This window comes from Oenanthe melanoleuca, chromosome 10 (assembly GCF_029582105.1).
Source record: "Oenanthe melanoleuca isolate GR-GAL-2019-014 chromosome 10, OMel1.0, whole genome shotgun sequence".
Classification (NCBI taxonomy): domain Eukaryota; kingdom Metazoa; phylum Chordata; class Aves; order Passeriformes; family Muscicapidae; genus Oenanthe; species Oenanthe melanoleuca.
In genome coordinates this window covers 9,205,002-9,227,007 of record NC_079344.1, presented here as the reverse complement: position 1 = coordinate 9,227,007, position 22,006 = coordinate 9,205,002, and the positions used below count along the sequence as shown (strand labels likewise).

Here is a 22,006-nt window from a genome sequence, read left to right as displayed (position 1 = left end):
CCTCATCTGATGTATTTTTGTATTGGTTTAATTGAAGTGCTCCAAGTACATAGCTTTTGGTTTTCCAGTAGACAGAGATTTTGGGTTTTGACAGCATAACAGTAAGGAATAAATTGGAATAACATTCTTTACTAAAATTTGCAGCATATAATTTGTGATATTAAAGCAAGGTACAATAAAGAGTAAAACACAAGGCTTTTCCTACCTCGAGTGGCTGCATAGACGATTCTTAGAAAAATTACATCTCAGTTACTCTGACAGACTTCAAACAGCATGTAAAGTACAACTGCCCATACACTGGATCAAAACACAGCGAGGCTGGGGCACTTCCTCAGACATTTGAGCACACCAGCTCACTAGGCTCAGACACACTCAGATCAACACTGTTCTTAGATTTCTTTTTGGTGAGTTTTGCCCCAGCTTTTGGGTACTTGTCCTTGGTATGAATGACCTGGATGTACTGGTCATTGCTGCTGTTCTGCGGATCACTGCTGGATTCAATGGAAATGGAATCAGACTCTGTTAGAGATTGCTCCAGCTTTTGCTTTGATTTTGGTTTAACACGTGGCTCAGGATAGTTCAGGTGTACTTTCTTGTAAGCATATGGAGGCCTGTCCAGGTCCAGCTCAAACCCATCATCCCAGGATTTGTAATGCACTCTGGCTAGATCTTTGCTCATTAGAATGTGGCCATCAGCACGATCCCCAATGTAAAACCGTGGTGCTGGGCGAAGGTCAGACAGCGAGCGAGGGCGATGGGATCTGCTCATGAATTCTCTCTCAAGTTCCTCTTCATCCTCTTCATCTTCGCTGGGATGAGGGGAATACACCTGGCGTGGTGTTTGAACCACATATCTTCTGACGTGGCGTGGATACAACTCAATGATGTCTCCTGATTCCTCCTTTCTGAAATGCCTTTGGAGCCGGGAGGTAGAACGGAGCGATTTTTTGCGGGGCTCGTTTTCATTAACCAGAAAATACCTGGTAGCATATGGTCTGCATCCCAAAAATACAGGAGCCCCTGCCCCCAGGGCATCCGAATTCACCTGCCGGATGGCTTTTCTGAAGAGAGGCTCAGAATGAACATCCTCAGTGGGCTTTTTGAAAGTCACTGGTGTGTAGGGCTTTGTTTTGCACAGCTCACTCGCACTCCTATGAACAACACTTGGATATCTTTAGGAAGGAAAAAAAAAATAGAGGAAATGTTGATATACACACATCGATTAATGGAATTGAAGTCAAAGTCTAAGTTGAAAAAGTGAGATTATCATGTCTCCCAAATTTTTAGAATCATTTTGAGAAACATACCCTAGAAATTAGGAGATATATTTGTTATTCTCTAGGAAAAGGTTACACAATTGTCCTCTCAAGTTATATTCCCTTTCTGGTTTTTTTATTGTTCTGAGAATTGTTTTTTATCCACTTGGAAAAGAAACAACAGATAGTCTGAAGCATCCATCTACTGATATGCCAGAGTGGTTTTCTCACAACTAAAGCTGTGCAGACATTCTGCCAGAGTGCCTTCACTCTGCATTTGTTTTGTTTGTGGAGATGGTATCTGCACAAACTATTTTAGTTATGTGCCTGAGGGCAAGTCTGGTATTTACCTTTGCTTGAGCTGTGTGTAAACTCCATCAGCTGCATCATTTCAAAAGGTTTATAATCCCATTTTTGTTAAGGATGGTGTCACCAGCAATATCAATATCAAACCCATGAATGAATCTGCTTTTAAAAAATTCCTCTGCTGTTGTACAGCTCCAGACAGTCTGAATGCACAGCTGTTTTGTAAATAAACATGTATGGCATGGTGTTGCTGGAATAAATACCATTTCAAAACCAAAGCAGTCTTACCTGTTTGTGATATGATCATTTCTTGGTTTCTGTACACTTGACACAGAGGGAGCTGGTGTTAAAGAGGTTGAAGTTGTGGGAGTTGTGTTGGCAGGTCTCACTACATCAGCTGCTGCCACAGCTTGGGGCACAGACTGGGAAATGGTTTGTATTCTGGTGCCTTTGCTCACGGGAGATTCAAAGTTCAAGACACTGCCATTCTTTCGGGGTGTTGAGGAACGAACAGAAGACTCCTGGCTGATAATATCAGTTTCTTGCTCTGGTCTTTTGTCATTAGCATCCAGATTTTGGATTCTGGCTAGAAAACAGAAATTGTTATGGAATTTTCCAGTTGTCTACATTTCAAAATTGCTGTGTAAATTCAGTGGCTGGAATTCCCCCTTCACTCAGGGATCCGAGGCCAACAGGACCCCCTGTGCTCAGAGAAGAGAAACTGGTGTCACACCAGGAGAATTGATGATCAAGGGGTAGATCTTCATACTGCAGTACATAGCAGATGGAGTATTGGGGACACGGAAAAAACACTGAATGTTGCACTCTGGGATTCCAAAATGGGCAACAAGACAATTTTTCTTCTGCCTACCAGCCTCTGAATTGTATACAAAGTCTGAAATTATTTGAATCATCAAAGAGGCATCCCAGGTTCTTCCCTGTTGGTTATAAAAGCAGGAAAATACCCGGTCCAAAGATTCCAGGTGAATTCAGGTTTAAACTACACACAGTGTTTTCAGTGTTGCCAAGATTAAGTCAAACTGAGCTCAGAAACCATCTAAAAGGAGGATTCTACAGGAAATACAGTTTTAAAATGTAGTTGTACTTCCCTATAAGTATGAGAAATCAAAATGGGTTTATGTCCAAATGCTTTATTAATAGTGGCATTTCTAAAGGTCACCAACTTACCTACTGCCATCTGAACCACCTTTTTCTTGTCTTCAGTTCTTTCCTAAAATACATTCAGAAGAATCAGAATCTGTAAATTATTATGGATTAGAGAGTAAATCTCCTGCTGTGTAAGGATGAAAAATACAGGATTTGTTTTACGTTGTTAACACTAGAAGTGACTTTAGACATTTAGTTAGGCTCATACTTTACTGAAGACCCCCCCAAATTACATGTAAAAGTGCTTTTCACTATACTTACTGTTTGTATCTTCATTCTCAGTTGATTGTTGGTGAATTTTAATGATCTTGCAATACTTTGTAGGTAGTAGATCAGCATGCTAGAAGTGAAAGGGGTGATATGAGTCACTTCAGACATTCTTGACAGTTTCTTTTTGAGGATCAAAATGATGTACAAGTTCAGCTACTGCTCTGTAGCTTTTCCTTATGTTGTAATAATGGATTACAGCCTTTTTTCAAGCAAATATAGATGAATGAAAAAAATTACACTGAAACCAGGTTTAGCAGCAGTTCTAATTTCACCTGTATTTTTTGCAGGTCTTTTATTGTGTTTGTTGCCCAGGATGCATTTCTAGCTAGTTTTATTTGTTTCATTTGATTTTTTTTTTTTTTTTTAATTCTAGACAAATAATTTTGACAGATATTGTTTTGTCTTTTTTTTCCCAGTCCAAGGTTACAGAACAGACACCAGAGTTACAGCTGAGTTTGCACAACTCTACCAATGCAATTTTGTTGGCTGGCTGAAATAACACCTTGTTTACCTTCACAGATGAGATCCTGGCAGATTATGGCCTGACATAATGGATTGCACTGGCTTTCAGACAAAGTCCTGTAGCTAGACTTCATACCACAAATAATTACATAACTGCTTAGCTGTCAGTTTGAAGCAGTCAATAGGAATACTTATATTTGTAAATATTACATGGCTTGGACCTTAGAGGACAAAGTTTGAAATAGGAAGTGTTGCTTTGGTCTTTCCAATTTGAGAAGCCATGCTGTGGGACATGCAGTTTACACAGGGGAAAAAATGGTACAAAGGTACAAGCAAAACAATAGAACTTTCCAGAGAACAAAGTGAATTTCAAAAAACTCAAAATCAATATTATTTCCCAACTGTGAAAATTATTTATAACTCAAATAAGAAAAGACTTCTACTGGAGAGTCTGCAGCAAGTTATATTAAATTAACACTTAAGACCAGACTGTAATAATTGATTTATGTTGTCATAAATCAGGATGACTGAGTAGCTTCTTTAAATGACAGACTGAGCCCTGTTCACTGTCATAAACTGAGCTAATGACCATGAAGATATGGAAAATTTATTTCTGAGGAGCTCTTTAGAGAGAAGAAGGTTCTTAAACTTCCTGGAACCATCAGCACTTCAAGCCTTGACACAATACAGTGAACTTGCTCTAACAGAGTATCCCAGAACAAGAAATTCCTTTTGGAAGTTTTTTTAACATATTTTCATTCCTGTCTGGTCCATATACCACACATTCAGGGAGGTGTTGGAATTGTCTTTTAAGCTGTGCTTAATGAAACTGCAACAATGCAGTGCTTGTGCCTCAGTATCTACATTTGACTGTCCACAGGTAAGGCCAGTATCAATACAAGCAACTTAATCTGCCTCCAAAAACCAAGTACTTACAATAACAGTAGTAGTGCAGGGAGGACAACCACAGGACTGCTGATGTAAGTAATCACTGTGTTGAACCATGAGGGAAAATCATTTTGAATTGTTTCAGAAACAATATCATATATTTTTTCTTGACCACTACAGGAGGTGTGGGAGGGAAAAAAAGGTAAAATTAAGTTGTAAGGAATCCAGAGTGTATTTGTTAAGCAGTGTTGCATTGAATTAAAAACAAGCTTGGAGGGTGCTTAAGTGGAGACACAAGACAGTGATGTTTGAGAGATTGCTCAGTGGCACATTCGACTATGTAAATATAAACAAACCAAATTATGTATATAAAGCAAATCAACTCAGAACTTTGACCTATTCACCTTGTTAAACCTTAAACTGTAAAATATTGGTGCAAAAAGCATTGTCCTATCAACTTGTTTTGAATTTAATTGGTATATTATGAAACATGACAAGCTTATTGTAAGAGGGGGAAATAAAATCTTTGTGATTTTCATTGGTCCATTATACCTTACCTGAAGGGGCCACAGCTTAAGGATGGTTTGTATCGGGCAATAGCAAAAATGGTTGGTAACATGCACAAGAAGAGCATAAACAGCAACATGGCCAAGTAGAAATTGTTGGATCTGCAAGGAGGTGTAACATGTTTCACATTGTATTAATCAGAGAGAAAACCAGATGCAACATAAAAGGTGCAAGTCTGAGTCTACCTATTCAGTTCAAGATCAACATGTCTGAAAGATTAAAATCAGTCTGCTATAATTAGAAAGTCTAAACAGAGATGGTTTAAACAGACTCTCAATGATCAAAATCCTTTTTGCATGGTTTTCCAGATACCACTGCTGCAGCCAGAGAACTGGTTACTGCATCTTTGACAAAAGCTGCCCTTACTGCTCACTTGTCCTGGGGGAGAAAAAGAACAGCAGCAGAAGTCAATTCATCTTAAAAAAAATGTTAGGAATAACTGATTGTTAAGAATTAAAGATGCCCAAAATTATTTCCATTTTGAATAAACAATTAAGATATTCATCATGATAGAAGAAAAATGAGGAAATCTATTGTGCAATGCAACAGACAAAAGCAGATATTGCATTGCTTTTAAAGAGAGAAACATCAAGAAATAGGACTTGCAACAGTTAACACATATATGTTATTGTGCTCTGTCAGGTTTGTATGGAAATAAAGCATTCCTAGATAGCCATTATGGCCTAACATAAATATTTCCAGACATATTTTTTAGTTCTTGCACATCTTCAACTACCCTGCTTCATAAACCCTCCAGTTTCTCAGTAACTATGTCTTTTTTCCTCAGGCCTTTGCTATCAGTGTTAGTGTGAAATTGGATTGTCAACTTTTAGAGCCAAAATCGCCTATAATTTTTTTTCATATTGATGCAAGATATTTCCATTGCCTGCATTTGATTTTTTCCATACCTTTCATTCTCATTTGGACTCACCGAGATGCTCTGAAAACCTGCTGGTGGGGGACATTGCACGTCAGCACAGCCCAGCTCCTCAGGTACATGAGCCCAATCAACTTGAGGACATTGAATGCTGGTAAGCAAGGTGAAAAGAAAGCTCCCATCCTGGAAAAATCATGTCAGTCCTCAGTGTTGCCAGAAGCCATTTTGATAGCAACCCCAAACCCCACACCAGATAAATAGATTAATAATTCACTATTAACTATCAGTATAAAAGGCTACACTGTCAATATCCTACTTAAATAGGTTTCATTTAAATCATCACATTGACCTAGCAGTCAGCCAACAAAGGACAAGAAAAAACATATAAGGACTACATACCAGATCATTCCTTGGTTGTATACCAAATGCAATACATTCTCTGCAATTTTGAATTCTCCATATTCTGGCTACAAGAAATACAGTGTAAGATGAAATCTTGTTTTCAGACCATTTGTTAAATACATTTGACTGAATCAGTTTGCAGACAGTAAATAGCTTGAAATATCCAGATCAAATACCAATGCTGGCAGGCAGGGGGAACACAGCAAAACCCACTCTGCAGCCAGGGATTAAATGAATTTATTCCTCTAGTTTACTTCACATGTTTAAGGAAAAAGAACAGTCCACAGCCTTTTATGCCAACAGTTTCTTGCTAACCAAATACTACCCACTGTAATTTTCTTAAAGGGCTGTGTGCATTGGTTACTGTTCCTTGGACCACTGTCTACATTAGATAAAGATGTTGCAGCTGCAGAAAAGAGGATGTGGGGAACAACTACGTGACCTCTGTGTTACCTTAGACTGTGGGAACTGCTCTATGATGGTATTTTGTGTAAACCAATTTTTTTTTTTCACCAGAGCCATGTGAGTAGGCTTGAGAAAAACATTAAAGGCAGCATTCATCCTGTACCCTCCAATTTAAACTCAGTTTGAGCTTTGCCTTTATAGATGTGGGCTACCAAGAAATCATTCATCTGTGGAAAGACTTTAGGGACCTTTAGTACTGAGAGAAGGAGCCTGCCCTTCTTCAACATCTTAGCTTGATAAAATAAGGGTTGTACTTACAAACTTGCTTTCCAGATCCCAGCACCAGCAATCACTCAAGTATCGGACACACAGTCCCCGGAAAAAGTCAATGAGCAGGATGCTCGCGACTGTGAAAATCATGTCGATAATTGAAAGCTTGAGCATCTCCTGAAATACACATTGTTCACACATTCTGAGTCATTCTGAAAGCAAATGGACTGCATGTGGCTCTTTTGCATTTGTACTTGTATTTTTGGCTCAAGCTTACTATTCTGATAAAATATGAATTGAATATGTAAATAATTTCCTTTTTATATTTTCCTGTTTGATTTTTCCCTTACTTGTCTTTGTTCTGTTGAAGAGAATAAATATAATCAAGCTTCCAGGGTGCCTTTTATGGCTTGCAGCAGTAAAATTCTGGTCATGATGCTATCAAACTTTCTTTTAAATGAGTTTCTTTTTTCATATTCTAAAAATGTATCTAGCTAAACTGACATGGGGTTTTTTTTTCCTATTGCACCCATTCTTTTATTAAGCTGACTCTTGTAAGACATATTTTCAAAGTGTTTCACAATGAGAAATATCTTATTGTTTAGACAAACCCACAAGCTAATGGCATAGGATCATGAAGCCAGAAAAAAATAGTTGTTTAGTACTTACAAAAGAATGTGGTTATCCTATATTTAATTGAACTTTAAAAATATGCAATTAAAATAGGAAAAAAACAGTTCTATACATCTCTAGGCCATTCTGGGGAAAAATGCAAGCATTCAAACCCTTTATAAGACTGTGCAAAGGGGATATATGAGAATAGAAGTCAGGCTAATAAACCTTGAAGGAGTCTTTTCCTCCTGATATTCAAACAAGACCTTTAATATTGCTCATTCTGCAAAAAGAAGCTCAGTAAATCAGAAGTACACTAACATGGTTCTTAATCCAGTGGCCTAGACATGAGTGTGACACAATGCCTCAAATGGATTGGTGACATCTTCTGCGTTTTTGTGGTTTAAATTTCTCTCTGAATGTATCAGTGCCCCTGGAAGTCACAAGTAATGTACCCTTCATATGTAGGGAAGCAAAAGATGTCATATTGAATCTGCAGACTCTCTGCACTCCAGGTGTGGGAACATGGCACTGCCATCCAACTGTCCCCATTCCTACAAACTTATGGGATTTTGAAACCTTTTGTTGTTGCTTCCACCCTCTGAAAAAGTGAAGAGCACTTGATTGTCTACAGATTTATTGAGGCAGAATGGAGATTTCTGATATTGTACAAATGACCAGGAGCACAATCTAGTGCTTGTTTCAAGTCTGCATCTCCATCTCTTGAGGCAGCAATCTGAAACTGCACTGAGTGCATGTTGCTGCTTATATCTCTTTATAGTCTTGTTTCTCTGTAGGGGTTTGAAGGATGTACCCTGTTAAAACAGGATCCATATCACAGATCTGTACAGATCTGAAGATAGAGGCCAAAGCCTGGCAAAAGAACATTTGAACAGCATTAAACATAATGTAGATACTGAACAAAATCCAAAGCTTGTACCTGTGGCCATAGCACTTTGCACAGTCTTTACCCTTCCTACATCATCCTTAGCTAAATTCTGGAATTTATACAAATAGAAGTTCTAAAATTAAACACAGCACAGCATGATTTTAATTTTTTGTCAAATGTGGATTAAGTGGAGTAAGTTGATGACAATAAAACAATTACATACTTGACCAACATATGTCTCCCAGCATTGATCCTGTGGGTTCTGGGTGTTGAAGGAAATTGTTTGGTTCACCAGTGAGTCTGAGACTGTCAGGCCTTGGGTGTGATGCTCTTCCAATGTGACAAAGCCATTTCTCTTAAATTGTACACCAGGAATGGTAAAATTGTCATCCTTAGAAAGAGTGTTGGTTGCTAAGGAGGTGGTAGAATTACTTGCATTGTTGTTCACATCAGAGTCCTGAAATAATAAATGTCCCAAAAGCTACTATTTAACTGTACATAGATGTCTGCACCTTCTGCAGCATACACACACACAGACATTTCTTCATATATTTCCAAGCAGCAGTCAGGCAACTGTTAAACAGCTGTCAATGGATAGAGTCAGTTGGAACACCAAAGGGCAGGACTTAAAGCTAATTTAGGTAGGCAGGAATATTTGACCTACAGTGATGAGGTTTGGTTTTTTTAGTAGTTCAGCAATGCACAAAAATCTATTTATCTTATTATATCAGCAATCAAATGGATCCAGTTATCCTTAAAGACTAATTAAAAGGACCCTATAAGTAGTTGTAAATAAACATTACTGTCTAAACTTAACTCTACAATCCTATCAAACCATAACACTTTAATCAAGTTCAAACAAATTTTCATCTGACTTCATATACTTCACAATAAACAGAATTCTGTCTATGAATTCTACTAGCTTTACACATCAGAAAATATCAAGTTAAACTTACAGTGACACTCATACTGTCCACTTTATCCAGGAGAGCAATGATTAAACTGTAGAGATTTCCCAGGTATAGGACAAGAACCCTGAAAAGAGAATAAAATATGGGTTACCAGCATCAGTAACCATTGACTTCTCATACATTCTCTGGTTTGGCTGTACTGAAACACGAAACAGAACACACCTCTCCTTTCCTCCTTTTTCTACACCTGCTTTTTACACTGAATAATGCCCATACCTGGCAAGCTGGAAGCGAAGAGTGGTCCTTGGATGATACATCTCCAGAGCTGCCACGAGCTCAAAAGCAGAGGGTGCAATCATTGTGATCAGTGACACAACCACGCTCACCTATGGAACAGAAACATGAGGCACTTTTGCAGTGTTTGATGAAGGCCTTCTGTGGAATCTTGAGGGCTGATTGAAATACTGCTGAGGCACATGGTTTGGTGATTGCTTTCCTTGGAGGAGATGTTTCAAAAAGTTATTAATGTCATTAGTAATAACAGTAGCTATGATCAAAAATTTTAGATCTGGAGTACCATTCAGGAGTCTTTACTCCAGATATTTTAGCTTTTAATGTCTACTTTACTAATTGGAATTAAAAGTCAACATGTAGGAAATATGATGCTAGCATCTTCCTCTGAAATGGGTGAGTGGCTTCTTCATGCCTTTTCACTTCCTACTCTTGCTCATTCCTCTGGGTGGAAATAGTCACAGAACATTCAGAATCCCCTGATACTGAATCATTTGCTGTTATCAAAGTCAATTCCATTCTAGTCCATCAGCCCAGTGTTTGCTCAGCTCAGTCCCGGGTGTAAAAGTAGATTGATAAGTGACAGGAGAGGTTAAGCTTTGTGCTCACAAAATAGGGTCCTGCTGGACCTGCAGTGTCTGTGAAATGAGCTCCTGCACCCTGCTCTGCCCAGCTCAGCTGCACTAACACTTGGCTGCAGAGCTGAGGGAGCAAGTGTGCCAAGGCACATCCAGGTCTGCCCACTAATTCCTCATTTCTCCTGGCCCATCTCCTGCTATCTACACCTCTGTGCACAACACTGCTACAGAAAGCCCCCAGACAGCAACCCTGCTTCTAACACAGTGTGGCATAAAGAGTGTACCTCGTTTTTTTCCCAAAGAGTCAGTTCCTTTTTGGTGCGCTCCAGCCTTTGGGATCGATCCACCACAAAGTAGATGATGTAAATACTTCCTGCAAGGGACAGCAGCACCAGGATGTTTGCAATAATCCTTAGGCTTATGGTCACTGCCCTAGGGAAAAAAACAGATACAAGCAATACAGCAGGTTGCCTTGTGACTCCAGGGGTCATCTCTAACAGGGATTAGAAGTACAAGACAAGCAGATTAGCACTGACACCTGCATCAAAACAGTGCTTTAAAAAATATCTCATATACGTACAAGTTTTTGCTTTTCTTCTTCTCCTGCTCTTCCAGTATAGCTTCCTTGAAAGAAACACAGCATTACCATTTTAATAATGTTCAGCAAAAATAAGGCACATATTTTTCATGGTAATTAAAGCATACCAATAAAAACCTATCACATCCTGGAGGTGCAAACAGATAAATATAATTGATTTATCATAATATCACTGATATGTGATATTAAAAAGTGATGGAGATTCTGAGAAACAACTACACAGTAAACAGATGCTCAGGCACTTTCAGCTATGCATGTTCAAGGAGGTATAAGAAGAGGGTCACACTTGCAGATTTTTTGGCATGAAGTGCCTTTAAACTCTGGGTGTCATTAATACAATACAGTACTCTCAGAAGTTATCCTCAGCCATTAAAATAACTAAATATCATAGCTTATTTATTTATCCTTGGTGCAATTTGAAGCAATTTTTGTTCAATGATAATGAAAATAAGCCGAATTTGGGAAACAAATTACTTTTGATAAAACCACATATATTCTTAAATTCTAGATGCAAAACATCTGTATTTTTAACAGTTTTCTAATATTGAGAGACATGTAAGGTGCCCCTCCATTTGTTATGGAGAGATGAAATACACAATAGAATCATGGAATATCTCAAGTTGGAAAGGACCCATAAAGACCATTGAGTCCAAATTCCTGATACTCAGAGGAATACTTAAAACTAAACCATTTGACTAAAAGCATCATCCAGATGCTCCTTGGACTCCAACAGGCTTGATGCCATGGCCACTTCCTTGGGGAGTCTGGTTAATAGCTGATAAAATAAAGAAGAAAGAACAATAAATTGTGTGCAGGAAGCTATAAACCAAAGAGAGAGATATAAAACTTATTATCCTGTAAAAAAGCATCTTGTAAAATATGAGCTGTTGTACATAGATTCCCTGAGGCATGAAACACTTTCTTTGCATAAAACCAATTACACATTCTATAAATTTGTTTATTTTCCTGAAAAACCCATTGCTATCACAAACTTGATTCCAGCACTCAATGAAATTTCATCACTAGCACATTTGTTTTTAGTTATCTCACTTCTTGTCACACATACAGGCTCATTAAACAAAACTCCTCTCCCAAGGAAGGACACAGTGGCCTTGCTGGGACGTCAGCAAATGTGATGTGCCTGTAACACCACACAGATGTGATATCACCCCTCCCCTAGGCAAAGAGATCTGTAAATAAATACAAACAAACAATAGGGAGTGCAAGGAGATGAGAGGAAAAATTTACATGGCTTACAGATTAACAAGCAAATCAACTTGAAATAACTCAAAGGTCAGCTGCTCACCCTGATGCTGTTGACTATGGCAGCAGCTTTGCTCTCTGCAGCCTCAGGGTTTCCTATCAAATAGTCCCAAGCACAGAACAGTCTCCAGCAGAAAGTGTAATTTTCATCAGAGGCACTTGCTAAACTCATTCTTGAGTTCTTTGCCATTCTGTAAAAAATAACAGGTATTTAACTGCTTCTGGTGTGTGGAGATGGTAATGAAGGAACTCACTGGTTTGGTTCATGGTTTTCAGATGTTTATACATTTAGAGCTACCAAAGGTTGACAGAAATTAGCTGTTGGTAGCTTTCTAAAGAACATAAAACAGGGTGAGGTGCAGCTCATGAACTTGACTTTACATCTAGAGAGAAATGACTCAATGTAGAAGGGCATTTCAATATTTACAGTCTTTATAACTGACAAATAAAGCACATAAATCTCACTAGAATTATGGGCTTACACCTATTTCAGTTAAGCTAAAATCCAGCTGGAATATACCATCACTAAGATCACTGTTACAGAAATTCAATTGAGTTTGGCATAACTAGTGATTGTGCACAAGATCTGTTTGTTTGCTGTACTCTTTTAACCCTCCAAATCTATGTTATTGTCAAATAGAAACCCACTGCCATTTTACAAGCCTTGGGAAAAAAAAAGAAAACCCCTTCTACTCGTGTCAGGTGAGCAAGGTGGCAGAATATTGCAAAACATAGGAAATGAAATGAAGATTAATAGCTTATAAAAGAAAGGGCATCTGGAAGGACAATGTTAAAGGGAGCTGTACACAGCTAAGCAAAGAATCACTGAGCTAAGTCAGGAGAAGGAGAAGAGCTGATCATATCTAGAAACTGCAGATGTGTAGATCAGTGTCAAATATACCAGTGACCCTTGGCACAAACCTGCAGGTAGATTAAAAATAAATGAATGAAAAGGGAGGGTTGACCTCAAAACTGAGAGCTGTGGCAGACAGCACTGAAAATGTCCCTGGACTGCACTGTGCCAGGCAAATGGGTATCCAGAAGGAAAGAGAAAGCAAATCAGGGGAGGATAGAGTGACCTTCTCCAAGCATTGCACATCCCTGGATTTATGGTCAGCACAGGCAGTCTTGATCTGTCTAAGTAACTCCTACTCCTGGCCCTTCCACAGCAAAGAAATTAAGCTTACATTCCAATGGGATGCCACATACCCACTAAAGCAGTGCAAATATTGCACCTGGGGTGGAAGTTTTATATTTGTATTTCAATAGAAGTGAATATTAATAGTGCTGCATTACAGTTCAAATAGAAATTTCTGTCATAGCAATATTTATGACAGAAAAGAGTGGAAAGGACTTCCACGGGTGTCAGGCATTAAACTGCACAAAGACAAAGCATGCAGATGATCTGTGCTGCCCTCCTTTTGTAGGCTGGGAAATGGAACAGAGAGTGAAGATTAAAACAAGATAAAGGGCAATCTAGAGTGGAACTCAGTCTGCCTCCATGGTACTAGCAGAGGTGAGCATGTTAATAGAATTACACAGAATAAATACAGAGGAAGTGGAGTAAGTACCACTGCTGATTGCCTGAGCACACAAGTTTATGAGCAACAGTAAATTACTTTTTTAGAAGGATGATGAAGCTGTAAGCAAACACAGCCATTCCTACAAGGAAGTAGGCAAGAGGCAGCCGGTATCCAGCTTTCCCAATCTTCCTGTCACGACCATAATAGCCATAAAACAGAACAGAGTACTGGAGGTAGCCCTGCAAAGACCAGAGCCCGCCAGTTAGAGCAGTAACCAACAATTACAACACAACAGCAACAAAAACAACAAGGAGTGGTTTGAGTCTTGCCCCTAGTGACCAGATGGTGTCCAGGTCTTGAGCAGATGCAATGTGCTCCTTGGGAATGGTCTTGCTGACTGTGCTGCCAAACGGGGCTCCAGCCAGGAGCTGTGGAGAGAGAGCAGGGATCGAGAGAGAGAGCAGGGGTCGGGAGAGAGAGAGCAGGGGTCAGGGGATGGGAAAGAGAGAGAGCAGGGATCAGGGGATGGGAGAGAGAGAGAGCAGGGGTCAGGGGATGGGAAAGAGAGAGAGCAGGGGTCAGGGGATGGGAGAGAGAGAGCAGGGGTCAGGGGATGGGAGAGAGAGAGCAGGGGTCAGGGGATGGGAAAGGGGATGGGAGAGAGAGAGCAGGGGTCAGGGGATGGGAGAAGAGAGAGCAGGGGTCAGGGGATGGGAAAAGAGAGAGCAGGGGTCGGGGGATGGGAGAGAGAGAGCAGGGGTCAGGGGATGGGAAAAGAGAGAGCAGGGGTCAGGGGATGGGAGAGAGCAGGGATCGGGAGAGAGAGAGCAGGGGTCAGGGGATGGGAGAGAGAGAGAGCAGGGGTCAGGGGATGGGAGAGAGGGGATGGGAGAGAGAGAGAGCAGGGATCAGGGGATGGGAGAGAGAGGGGAGGTCTCAGGAGATGGGAAAGAAAAAGGTCTCAGGAGATGGGAAAAGAGAGAGGTCTCAGGAGATGGGTAATAGAGAAGAGATCTCAGGAGATGTGGAAATAAGAGGAGGTCTCAGGAGCTGCACGAGCCCATCTCAGCAGGGCTGTGCAGGGGAACACATCTGGAGCTGCCCACATGGGTGGCACTCTCAGGGAGCCAGGTCTGTATGGCTTTAAAAGTCATACTTCCAATGTGAGCATTTTAAAATTAAATGGGGCAGTGTTTGATGTCAAAATGATAGTTCAGGATTAAATTCACTTTTTATTTGTTCGAAGAGTATTTAGTGTTTTTAATTTTGCAGAGTGAGAATAAAATCAGGTATTCTGCTGTTTTCTGATAACATTATTAAAGCACAGGGTAGGAGAGGCAAATTAATATTTATGAATAATTGAACAAAGTTAACAAATTGCCTTACTCATATGCAAGAACTAAACAAAGTTGTGGCTGTTCAGAACTTGTAGGAAATGCTTTCTAATGATCAATAATCCAGGGTCTGGAGAGGGTGCTCTCTTTTTCTCCCTGTTAATGACACTGACAGTATTTGAGTGTTCTCAACACCCACTATGTCTTTTAAGAATGTGTTCTTTATTTTAGTAATCAGATTAGAACATATTCCCTAAAAGCATTAGTACCATGTTGACAAAATACCATCTCTAACAGTAACAGAAAAAAATCTGTTATCTTTTGGTAGAGAAAAACCTCTTAATAGGGAAATTTATCTTAAATAATTCATTCCACAGTGTACATTTAAACTGAGGCATGACTTTAAGTGTGGTGTTTGTGCCATTGAGAAAGGAAAGTGCAACAGTAAGTGTTCCTCTAAATATTAACAGTGTGGTCTTACCTCTGGGAGGACTACAAATGCTCCTGTCATTATGGTAAGGACAATATTGATTCCAAACAGCCATCTCAGGAAGATGAAGTAAGAGGCAACTCCAGACCCAAAATGACCTTAAACCACAAAAAACAGTGACCTGACCTGCACAGTCTATAAAAGCTTGTATCATTTATCCATGAAATATTTGAATAACAGGCCAAAAAGAAAAACCTCTCTTATGGAGGGCATTAAACAAACCAGAGAATTTTTTAATTTTCAGAATCCCAAAGGGACAAAATTGACTTTTTCAAAAGTTACCCCCCAACTGAGACCATCAATGAGAAATGTGCAGTTTCTGAGGCACCAGGAGAAGATAAAAGCAAAGTTTTAAATAAAGATTTCACTGCTGAAAATATGCATTTAACTCCCTCCCAAATATTATTTAATTCAGTACATTAAAAAAATACACCATAAAACTCAAGATTTCAGGGTTTTACTAATCCCATTAAATCTTTATACTTACTCTCAATTTTCTTTATTCTCATTTCCCAAGGAATAAAGATTACCACAAAATTATATGCAAGTCGAATAAACTTCTTCCAAAGCTGAGAAAAAAATAGAGAAATATGAAAAAAAAAATTAAAAAAATGAAGTGCTGAGTGTTTTGCTCATGTCTTATCTTTTATGACAAGAATTGTTGCAAACATTGATGACTAAGATCTTATTAGGAGCATAATACCTCAGAGGAAATTCTCTTAGAGGAAAAATAAACTTTTTTTATTCAACAGCAGCAAATTTAACTCTTATATTCTCAGGTTTATGTATTGCAGCCAACACCTGCAGGAATCCTGTGGTTATATTTTGTAGAGTCTTTATTCAACCTCCATTTTTGGCATGGTCAGAGGATCTTCCTGTACACATGTGGGAGAAAAAGTAAAACCCACCTGTGCAAAAGTGGAGCAATTTTTGAGTTTCTGAGTTAGAGCTATAACTACAGTATCAACAGGAAAAAGACTTGTATTCCAGTATTTTTAGTACAGCTAGATATTAAAATCCTTCCTAAATTTTAGGCATTTTTAATAGCATTGTCAATATTCTATAATGTAATTTAATCTCCTAAAATTAAAGAGGAGTGAATAACATTTTAATTACTGAAAATATAATCAGTCTCTGGCCAAAGTTAAATAATATTTATGATGATATAGGCATTTCATTGCATGAATGGGAAATATTTTAATTAAAGAGATTGTAGGTGCTGGGAACTGCATGGGAATTGCTGGGATTGCAACTTTCAGGGTTCACAGGGCTGAGAAAGGACTCAAGCCCCTTGTGCCAGCTGCACTAAAGATTTATAAAGAATACCAATGTGTCCACAGTGAAGAAAAATTTGCTAAAATTATCATTTGATAACTATCATCTCTTTTCCTCCCTACTGTGTACCTGAAGGGACAATTTACACTCTTAGAACCCACAGTATGGGCATCTGGCTTTAACTGGGAAAAATAAAAACAAACAAAAAACAGCTACAAAGAAAGGGTAAAATAATTGAATTGAAAAAAGGAAATTGCTTTCAGTACAAGATAGTAAAAATGTATTTTAACTTCAATTTTCATAAATAATACCATGAGTGGATTTTCCAGTCATGAACACTATATATTTTGCAAATTAAAAAAAAAAAATGTAAATACATATACACCTAGTAGCTGGATTTTGTTCTTAGCACATATTCAACCACTGAGTTCTTAATTTTAATGATGCAGTGATTGTTTTGCTGTGCTACAATTTTTGTCTCCTTGGTTGCAATGTTATTTTCTAAGAAAATAGGTGGGGGAAAAAAATCTCTTCCAGTTAAAAACAAACAACCAAACAAAAACTCACACCAAAAAAAGGCAGCTCGTTCTGTTGCCTTTGCTGAATTTAGCCCTAATGTAAAGACTATACCCCCTAATTGTGCTGGGATAAAATACAGATCTGCTGCACCTAATGAGTGGTACTAATTAACCTCTAAATTACATCCCTGTGCTGAATGTCTTCAAGTAAATACAATAGAGGCAATTAGATTAGACACAAACTTTTATTCACTGTGAACTCTAAGATAAAAGCTTTTGGTTTTGTATAGAAAGAATTATATGAACAAGCACTGAGCCCAGTCTCTGATTTACTGACATTCTGATTTAGCACTTCTCTTTCTAGCTGAAGTCCTGGTTCCACTCATGTCAAGGGCAAAAAATAGTGTTTATTTTAACAGCATTTTTACTTCCACTGCATTTGCCACAAATGCAAATGAAGAACAAGGAAAACTTACTCTTTCTACATAGTGTGCATTGCTCCTGGGGGCCGGCATCTCAGAGCAGCAGATAAAAGTGCAGCTCTTCACTTTTCACATGCATGGTGTTCTATTGGTCTAGCCCTGCCTTTCTGAATTAAGACAAATTAGTAATTAAAAGTCTACTTGCTAAGATGACAAAAATATTCTTGACTGCTTATATGACTAAAGAAGTCTTCTCTTGGTTGCTTATTAAATACAATTTCCTGCATATTATACATTTCCAGAAGCTCAGGCCAGTGTCTATTTTCAGTAGTATAAGTAGATTTGCTAAGATTTGATTCAAATTCTGAGAATTATGCAAGCAAAACTCTTTCCTTAATAGTGTATTTAACATAAGCTATTGGAGGATTGTCTTCCAAACTAAAAGCTAGACACATTTTTCATACTAAGCTATTGAACTGTGGCCCCAGTTTGTTGAAATAGCTCTTCAGAGGATACTGCATCATGTTTGTTGCTGTCCTATTCACATCACTCCCTCTAATAGGCATCAATATTTGTAGGCTGTCTGAAAAGAAAGCTTATCCTGCATTAACAGAAGGATATTCATCCCTCAACACATGAAATTAGTCTGCAAAAATGTAATTACTAACATTACAACGGGGGGGGGGGAAAAAAAGGGAAAAAAAATAAAGAAGCTTTTAACTGCTTTTTTGTCCTTCTGCAGTCCCAAGCTGCAGTATCAGGAGTGCACAGCAAACACACACTTCTCTGAATCAGAGCTGCAAATGGTGGGAAGGAGAAATGAAGAGATTTGAGGCAAGCAGCCATACCTCAGCCCCAGCAGCCTGGTATCCTCTGGTCCTGGTGAGCCTCCCCTCGTACTTCAGCACGATCTCCTTCGCCTGCCTGCGGGACAGCAGCTTCAGTCTCTCCTGATCCCATTGCCCAGTTCTCTTACCCTGCTCGAGCACCAGCTACCCAGGGGTCAGATGCTCTGAAGTACAGTCCCACCATCAGCCCCCATCCAGGCAAAGCTTTTTTTTCTCAGACAATTGAGCTTTTTCCTGATAATTTAAAACCACTCAGACTTTTGTCTGAGAGAACTCTGCATTCAAGAGTTGGCTGCAGGGAGAGTTTTCTGTTCCTCTAATTTATTTCTCTGTCCTTTTGTTTCAAAGTCTTTGTTTTAAAATGGTAGAACCCAGATGAGTAAAATAGCAAGATCCCCTTTACAGTCTGGTATATTGACACCTCTTCTACAGCTATGGAGTAGCTGTCTCATGAGATGCAAAGAGATGCATGTTCATCTGGTCATACACAGCCTTTGAACTCAGCAAAAGGTGGATTGGGACCACCAAGATCTGATCAAAAGGCATGGGACAGCAGGAAGTCACAGACTGTGCCTGAGAGAGAAAAACCTCTCTGCTTCCCAGATTTCACAAGGGCTCTTGGTAAGGTAGGGATTCTTCATGGCTACATTGCCATCTGAGCACATACAGGGTTTTGAGAGAAAATGCCAGATGAAAAGGGGAAAAAATCCCAAGCACACACAGATCATGAGGTGAAAGACCTGACACAGTTTAGACTGGTGGCCCAAAGAGTTGTTAATCACATGCTCTTTCACTGGAAATCTGGAATTATAATAACTGAAATCCTAAACAGTGAAACAGTTTTTACTGCACTGACCACTTTTTAAACTTACAAGTGTCCAGTATTGACTGCATTTACAATATGTTTCCTGAAGATATGACTCTGTTCTCATACCAGGTAATTACCTTAAAAAGGCAGGCTGGTTCTCCTTTTGGGATACAGTGAAACTATTTAACTTAAAAATTATTCATATATATATATATTCATATTATGGAGCATTACTAACAGCCTTCCTTTGGACCACAGAATAGCTGACAGTCTCTTTTAGTAGTGAACAGCCAAAGCATGATTTCTTGCTCTCTTTTGTGCTGTGACTCTCTAAAGGGAATCAGGCATGCACTAGAGACAACTTCACTTACAGACTGTCCCCCCAGAGGCTGCTGCCTTCAGCCAGCCCTCAGATCTTCCCAGAGCATCCTCATGGAACACTTTCCTAGCAGCTCTAAGTCATTCCTATGCTCAAACCCTTCCATCTTTCCCTGAAAACGGTCCCAGTCCCAGTCAGGGAGGCTGAAAAGCTCAGCACTTTTACCTGAGCGCCCTCAGCTTCTGCCTCATCGGCCACGGCCGGCAGCGGATGTTGGACATAATCTCCTTCTGGTACTGGATGTTCTGAAAGATCTGCTCTGGGTCATGGCTCTCAGCCTTCTCTTCACCAGTGTCATCATCTGAGTTGCTGGCAGCCCAGCACACACACCATGAGAGGAAAAAGGAGACAAGTTATTCCTGTTCAGATTCCCAGCAAAGCGGTGATGTGCTCAGGATCCAGCCTGTTAGAGCCTTGTAAGAGCAGGACACTCACATGACCTTAGTGCATTAGAGCTGATTAATAATTTCTCCATCTCCAGGACATACCTCTTTTCCTCCCCACCACTTGCTGGCCAGTCATAAATTATCCCCACTCCTGCCCAGTCTTTCTTCTCCAGGCATTTCCAGCCATTCACCTTGAGCCTCATGCTAGCAAGACTCTCTGTATATTCTTCTGGAACAAAGTACTGCCTAAACATTTCCAGAAAGAGGAGATAACATTCATTTATTAATCATACCTATTATTTTTATTTCAATAATGATAAAATATTTTACTGTTAGAGTGAGAGGAGCAAGTGATTCAGTCACTGTTTAATCCTATTCCCTGCTGAGGGGCACAGGGGTGTGGGACCCCACATAGCAAGAGTTACTTGTCCCAGTGAAAAGATTCATGTGCTTTGATGCAGATTTCTGTGGATGATGATTAAATCATCTTTTCTGATGCTGTCACCACATTTGCTCAGCTACAGCTCTTGCAATTCCCTGTTGGTCTGTGAAACAGCAGCAATATTCATTCTTGCAGAGCCTTAGGTCTAAAAACCTTGTGGTGAGCATTTCTCCCTGAATGACATTAAGGAATCTGAGTACTGCAACCACCAGCCAGGAAGTTTCCAATTGCATTGCTATGTACTTGTTGGGAAAGTTCTCTACAATTTTCCTGAAAAGGCAGCCTTTCAATCACTTAGAAATAAATCATAACTTAAACCATACCATGGGATAATATTTGGGGGAGATACTTTGTCAGACCACTAATCCATTGGTCTGTAGTCACAAAGGACATTCAAGGGAAATTTATAGTTACACAGGAAAAGAATAAGAAACTTCTTACCATGCTATACCCTGAACTCTTTGGAATTACTTTGCTTTACATACAGCGTTTATGTTTCAGTATGAAATGTGACTTTGCCAAAATAAAAAAAAAAACAAAACAAAACAAAACAAAAAAACCCAACAAAACCAAAAAACCACAAATAAACAAAAAAATCAAAGAGGTTTGAAATACATCTTAAAATACAGAGAAGGGTTTTTCTCATGCTCATTTCCATGCTACCCCGCTGTTACTCAAGCCAGATTACCTTCTCAAGTCTGACACATGAAGGTGAAAGAAGCAGCTCCCCCAGCAGTGCCAGGCAGAGCAGACTGTTCCTTCGGGAGAGGGCAGGTCCCTTACCTGTGGGGTGGCTCCTGGTAGGTGTAGCTGCCCGCTTGCCTCTTCACCGTGCGCTGCTTCTTGCAGCTCCGGGCGGAGCCGGGCGCCGCTGCCATGCCGGGCTGGGCTCTGCCTCGGCAGCAAACCAGTGTGACGGGGAGGGAGCAGCGAGCCCTGGGGATCACTGATCACAAATGTGACGGGGAGGGAGCAGCGAGCGCTGCCAGCCCTGGAGCGATCACTGATCAGTGCGAGCGCTGCCAGCCCTGGGATCACTGATCACAAATGTGACCGGGAGGGAGCAGCGAGCCCTGGGATCACTGATCACAAATGTCACCGGGAGGGAGCAGCGAGCGCTGCCAGCCCTGGGATCACTGATCACAAATGTCACCGGGAGGGAGCAGCGAGCGCTGCCAGCCCTGGGATCACTGATCACAAATGTCACCGGGAGGGAGCAGCGAGCGCTCGGGGGCAGAGCTCAGAGGGACCAAGTGCAGCCCTAATTCACAGCCAAATATCCCGTGTGTGTGCGAGGGACATCCCTCTGAGCGCCATCCCATTCACCACCCGCTCTGGGTGATGTTTCCAGCAAACACTCTGTAGGTGTTGTTGGTGATTACTGCTTCCTGTGCTTGAGACAATGTCTGACTTAGTGTTTTAGCCTCTATTAATATGCAATGTCACTCTCCCACAGGGCTTCTAATTTTAATCATGGAGAGTCCCCTGACACCCTTTCCATGGTCAGCACCAGCACAATCTCTCTGTCAGCATCCCTGTGATACTGGGCTTGGTTGCCAGGATGGAATA

At 40.0% G+C, this 22,006-nt stretch overlaps 1 protein-coding gene across 1 annotated transcript; it reads right to left on the bottom strand.

The window, feature by feature from the left end:
- Window positions 1-12: 12 nt before the first annotated feature.
- Window positions 13-21,326, bottom strand: TMC3 (transmembrane channel like 3). Its single transcript, XM_056500232.1, has 22 exons — window positions 21,221-21,326; window positions 19,775-19,918; window positions 18,423-18,498; window positions 15,847-15,928; window positions 15,351-15,457; window positions 13,865-13,963; window positions 13,632-13,774; window positions 12,056-12,203; window positions 10,732-10,775; window positions 10,436-10,583; window positions 9,559-9,668; window positions 9,328-9,406; window positions 8,595-8,828; window positions 6,919-7,047; window positions 6,193-6,260; window positions 5,848-5,976; window positions 4,907-5,017; window positions 4,398-4,523; window positions 2,991-3,069; window positions 2,751-2,793; window positions 1,851-2,148; window positions 13-1,172 (listed from the first exon to the last, which is right to left on the bottom strand). Exons 1-22 carry the CDS (start codon window positions 21,313-21,315, stop codon window positions 332-334), a joined length of 3,333 nt encoding a protein of 1,110 aa, XP_056356207.1. The 5' UTR covers window positions 21,316-21,326; the 3' UTR covers window positions 13-331.
- Window positions 21,327-22,006: the final 680 nt, after the last annotated feature.

Excerpts from the sequence above, each read along its gene's own strand:
- TMC3 (XM_056500232.1), bottom strand. The coding sequence starts at position 21,315 with ATGGCAGCGGCGCCCGGCTCCGCCCGGAGCTGCAAGAAGCAGCGCACG. Across the intron at positions 19,919-21,220 it reads TACCAGGAGCCACCCCACAG|CAACTCAGATGATGACACTG; the intron begins GTAAGGGACCTG and ends CTGGGCTGCCAG. Across the intron at positions 9,407-9,558 it reads CTTCGCTTCCAGCTTGCCAG|GGTTCTTGTCCTATACCTGG; the intron begins GTATGGGCATTA and ends TTCTCTTTTCAG.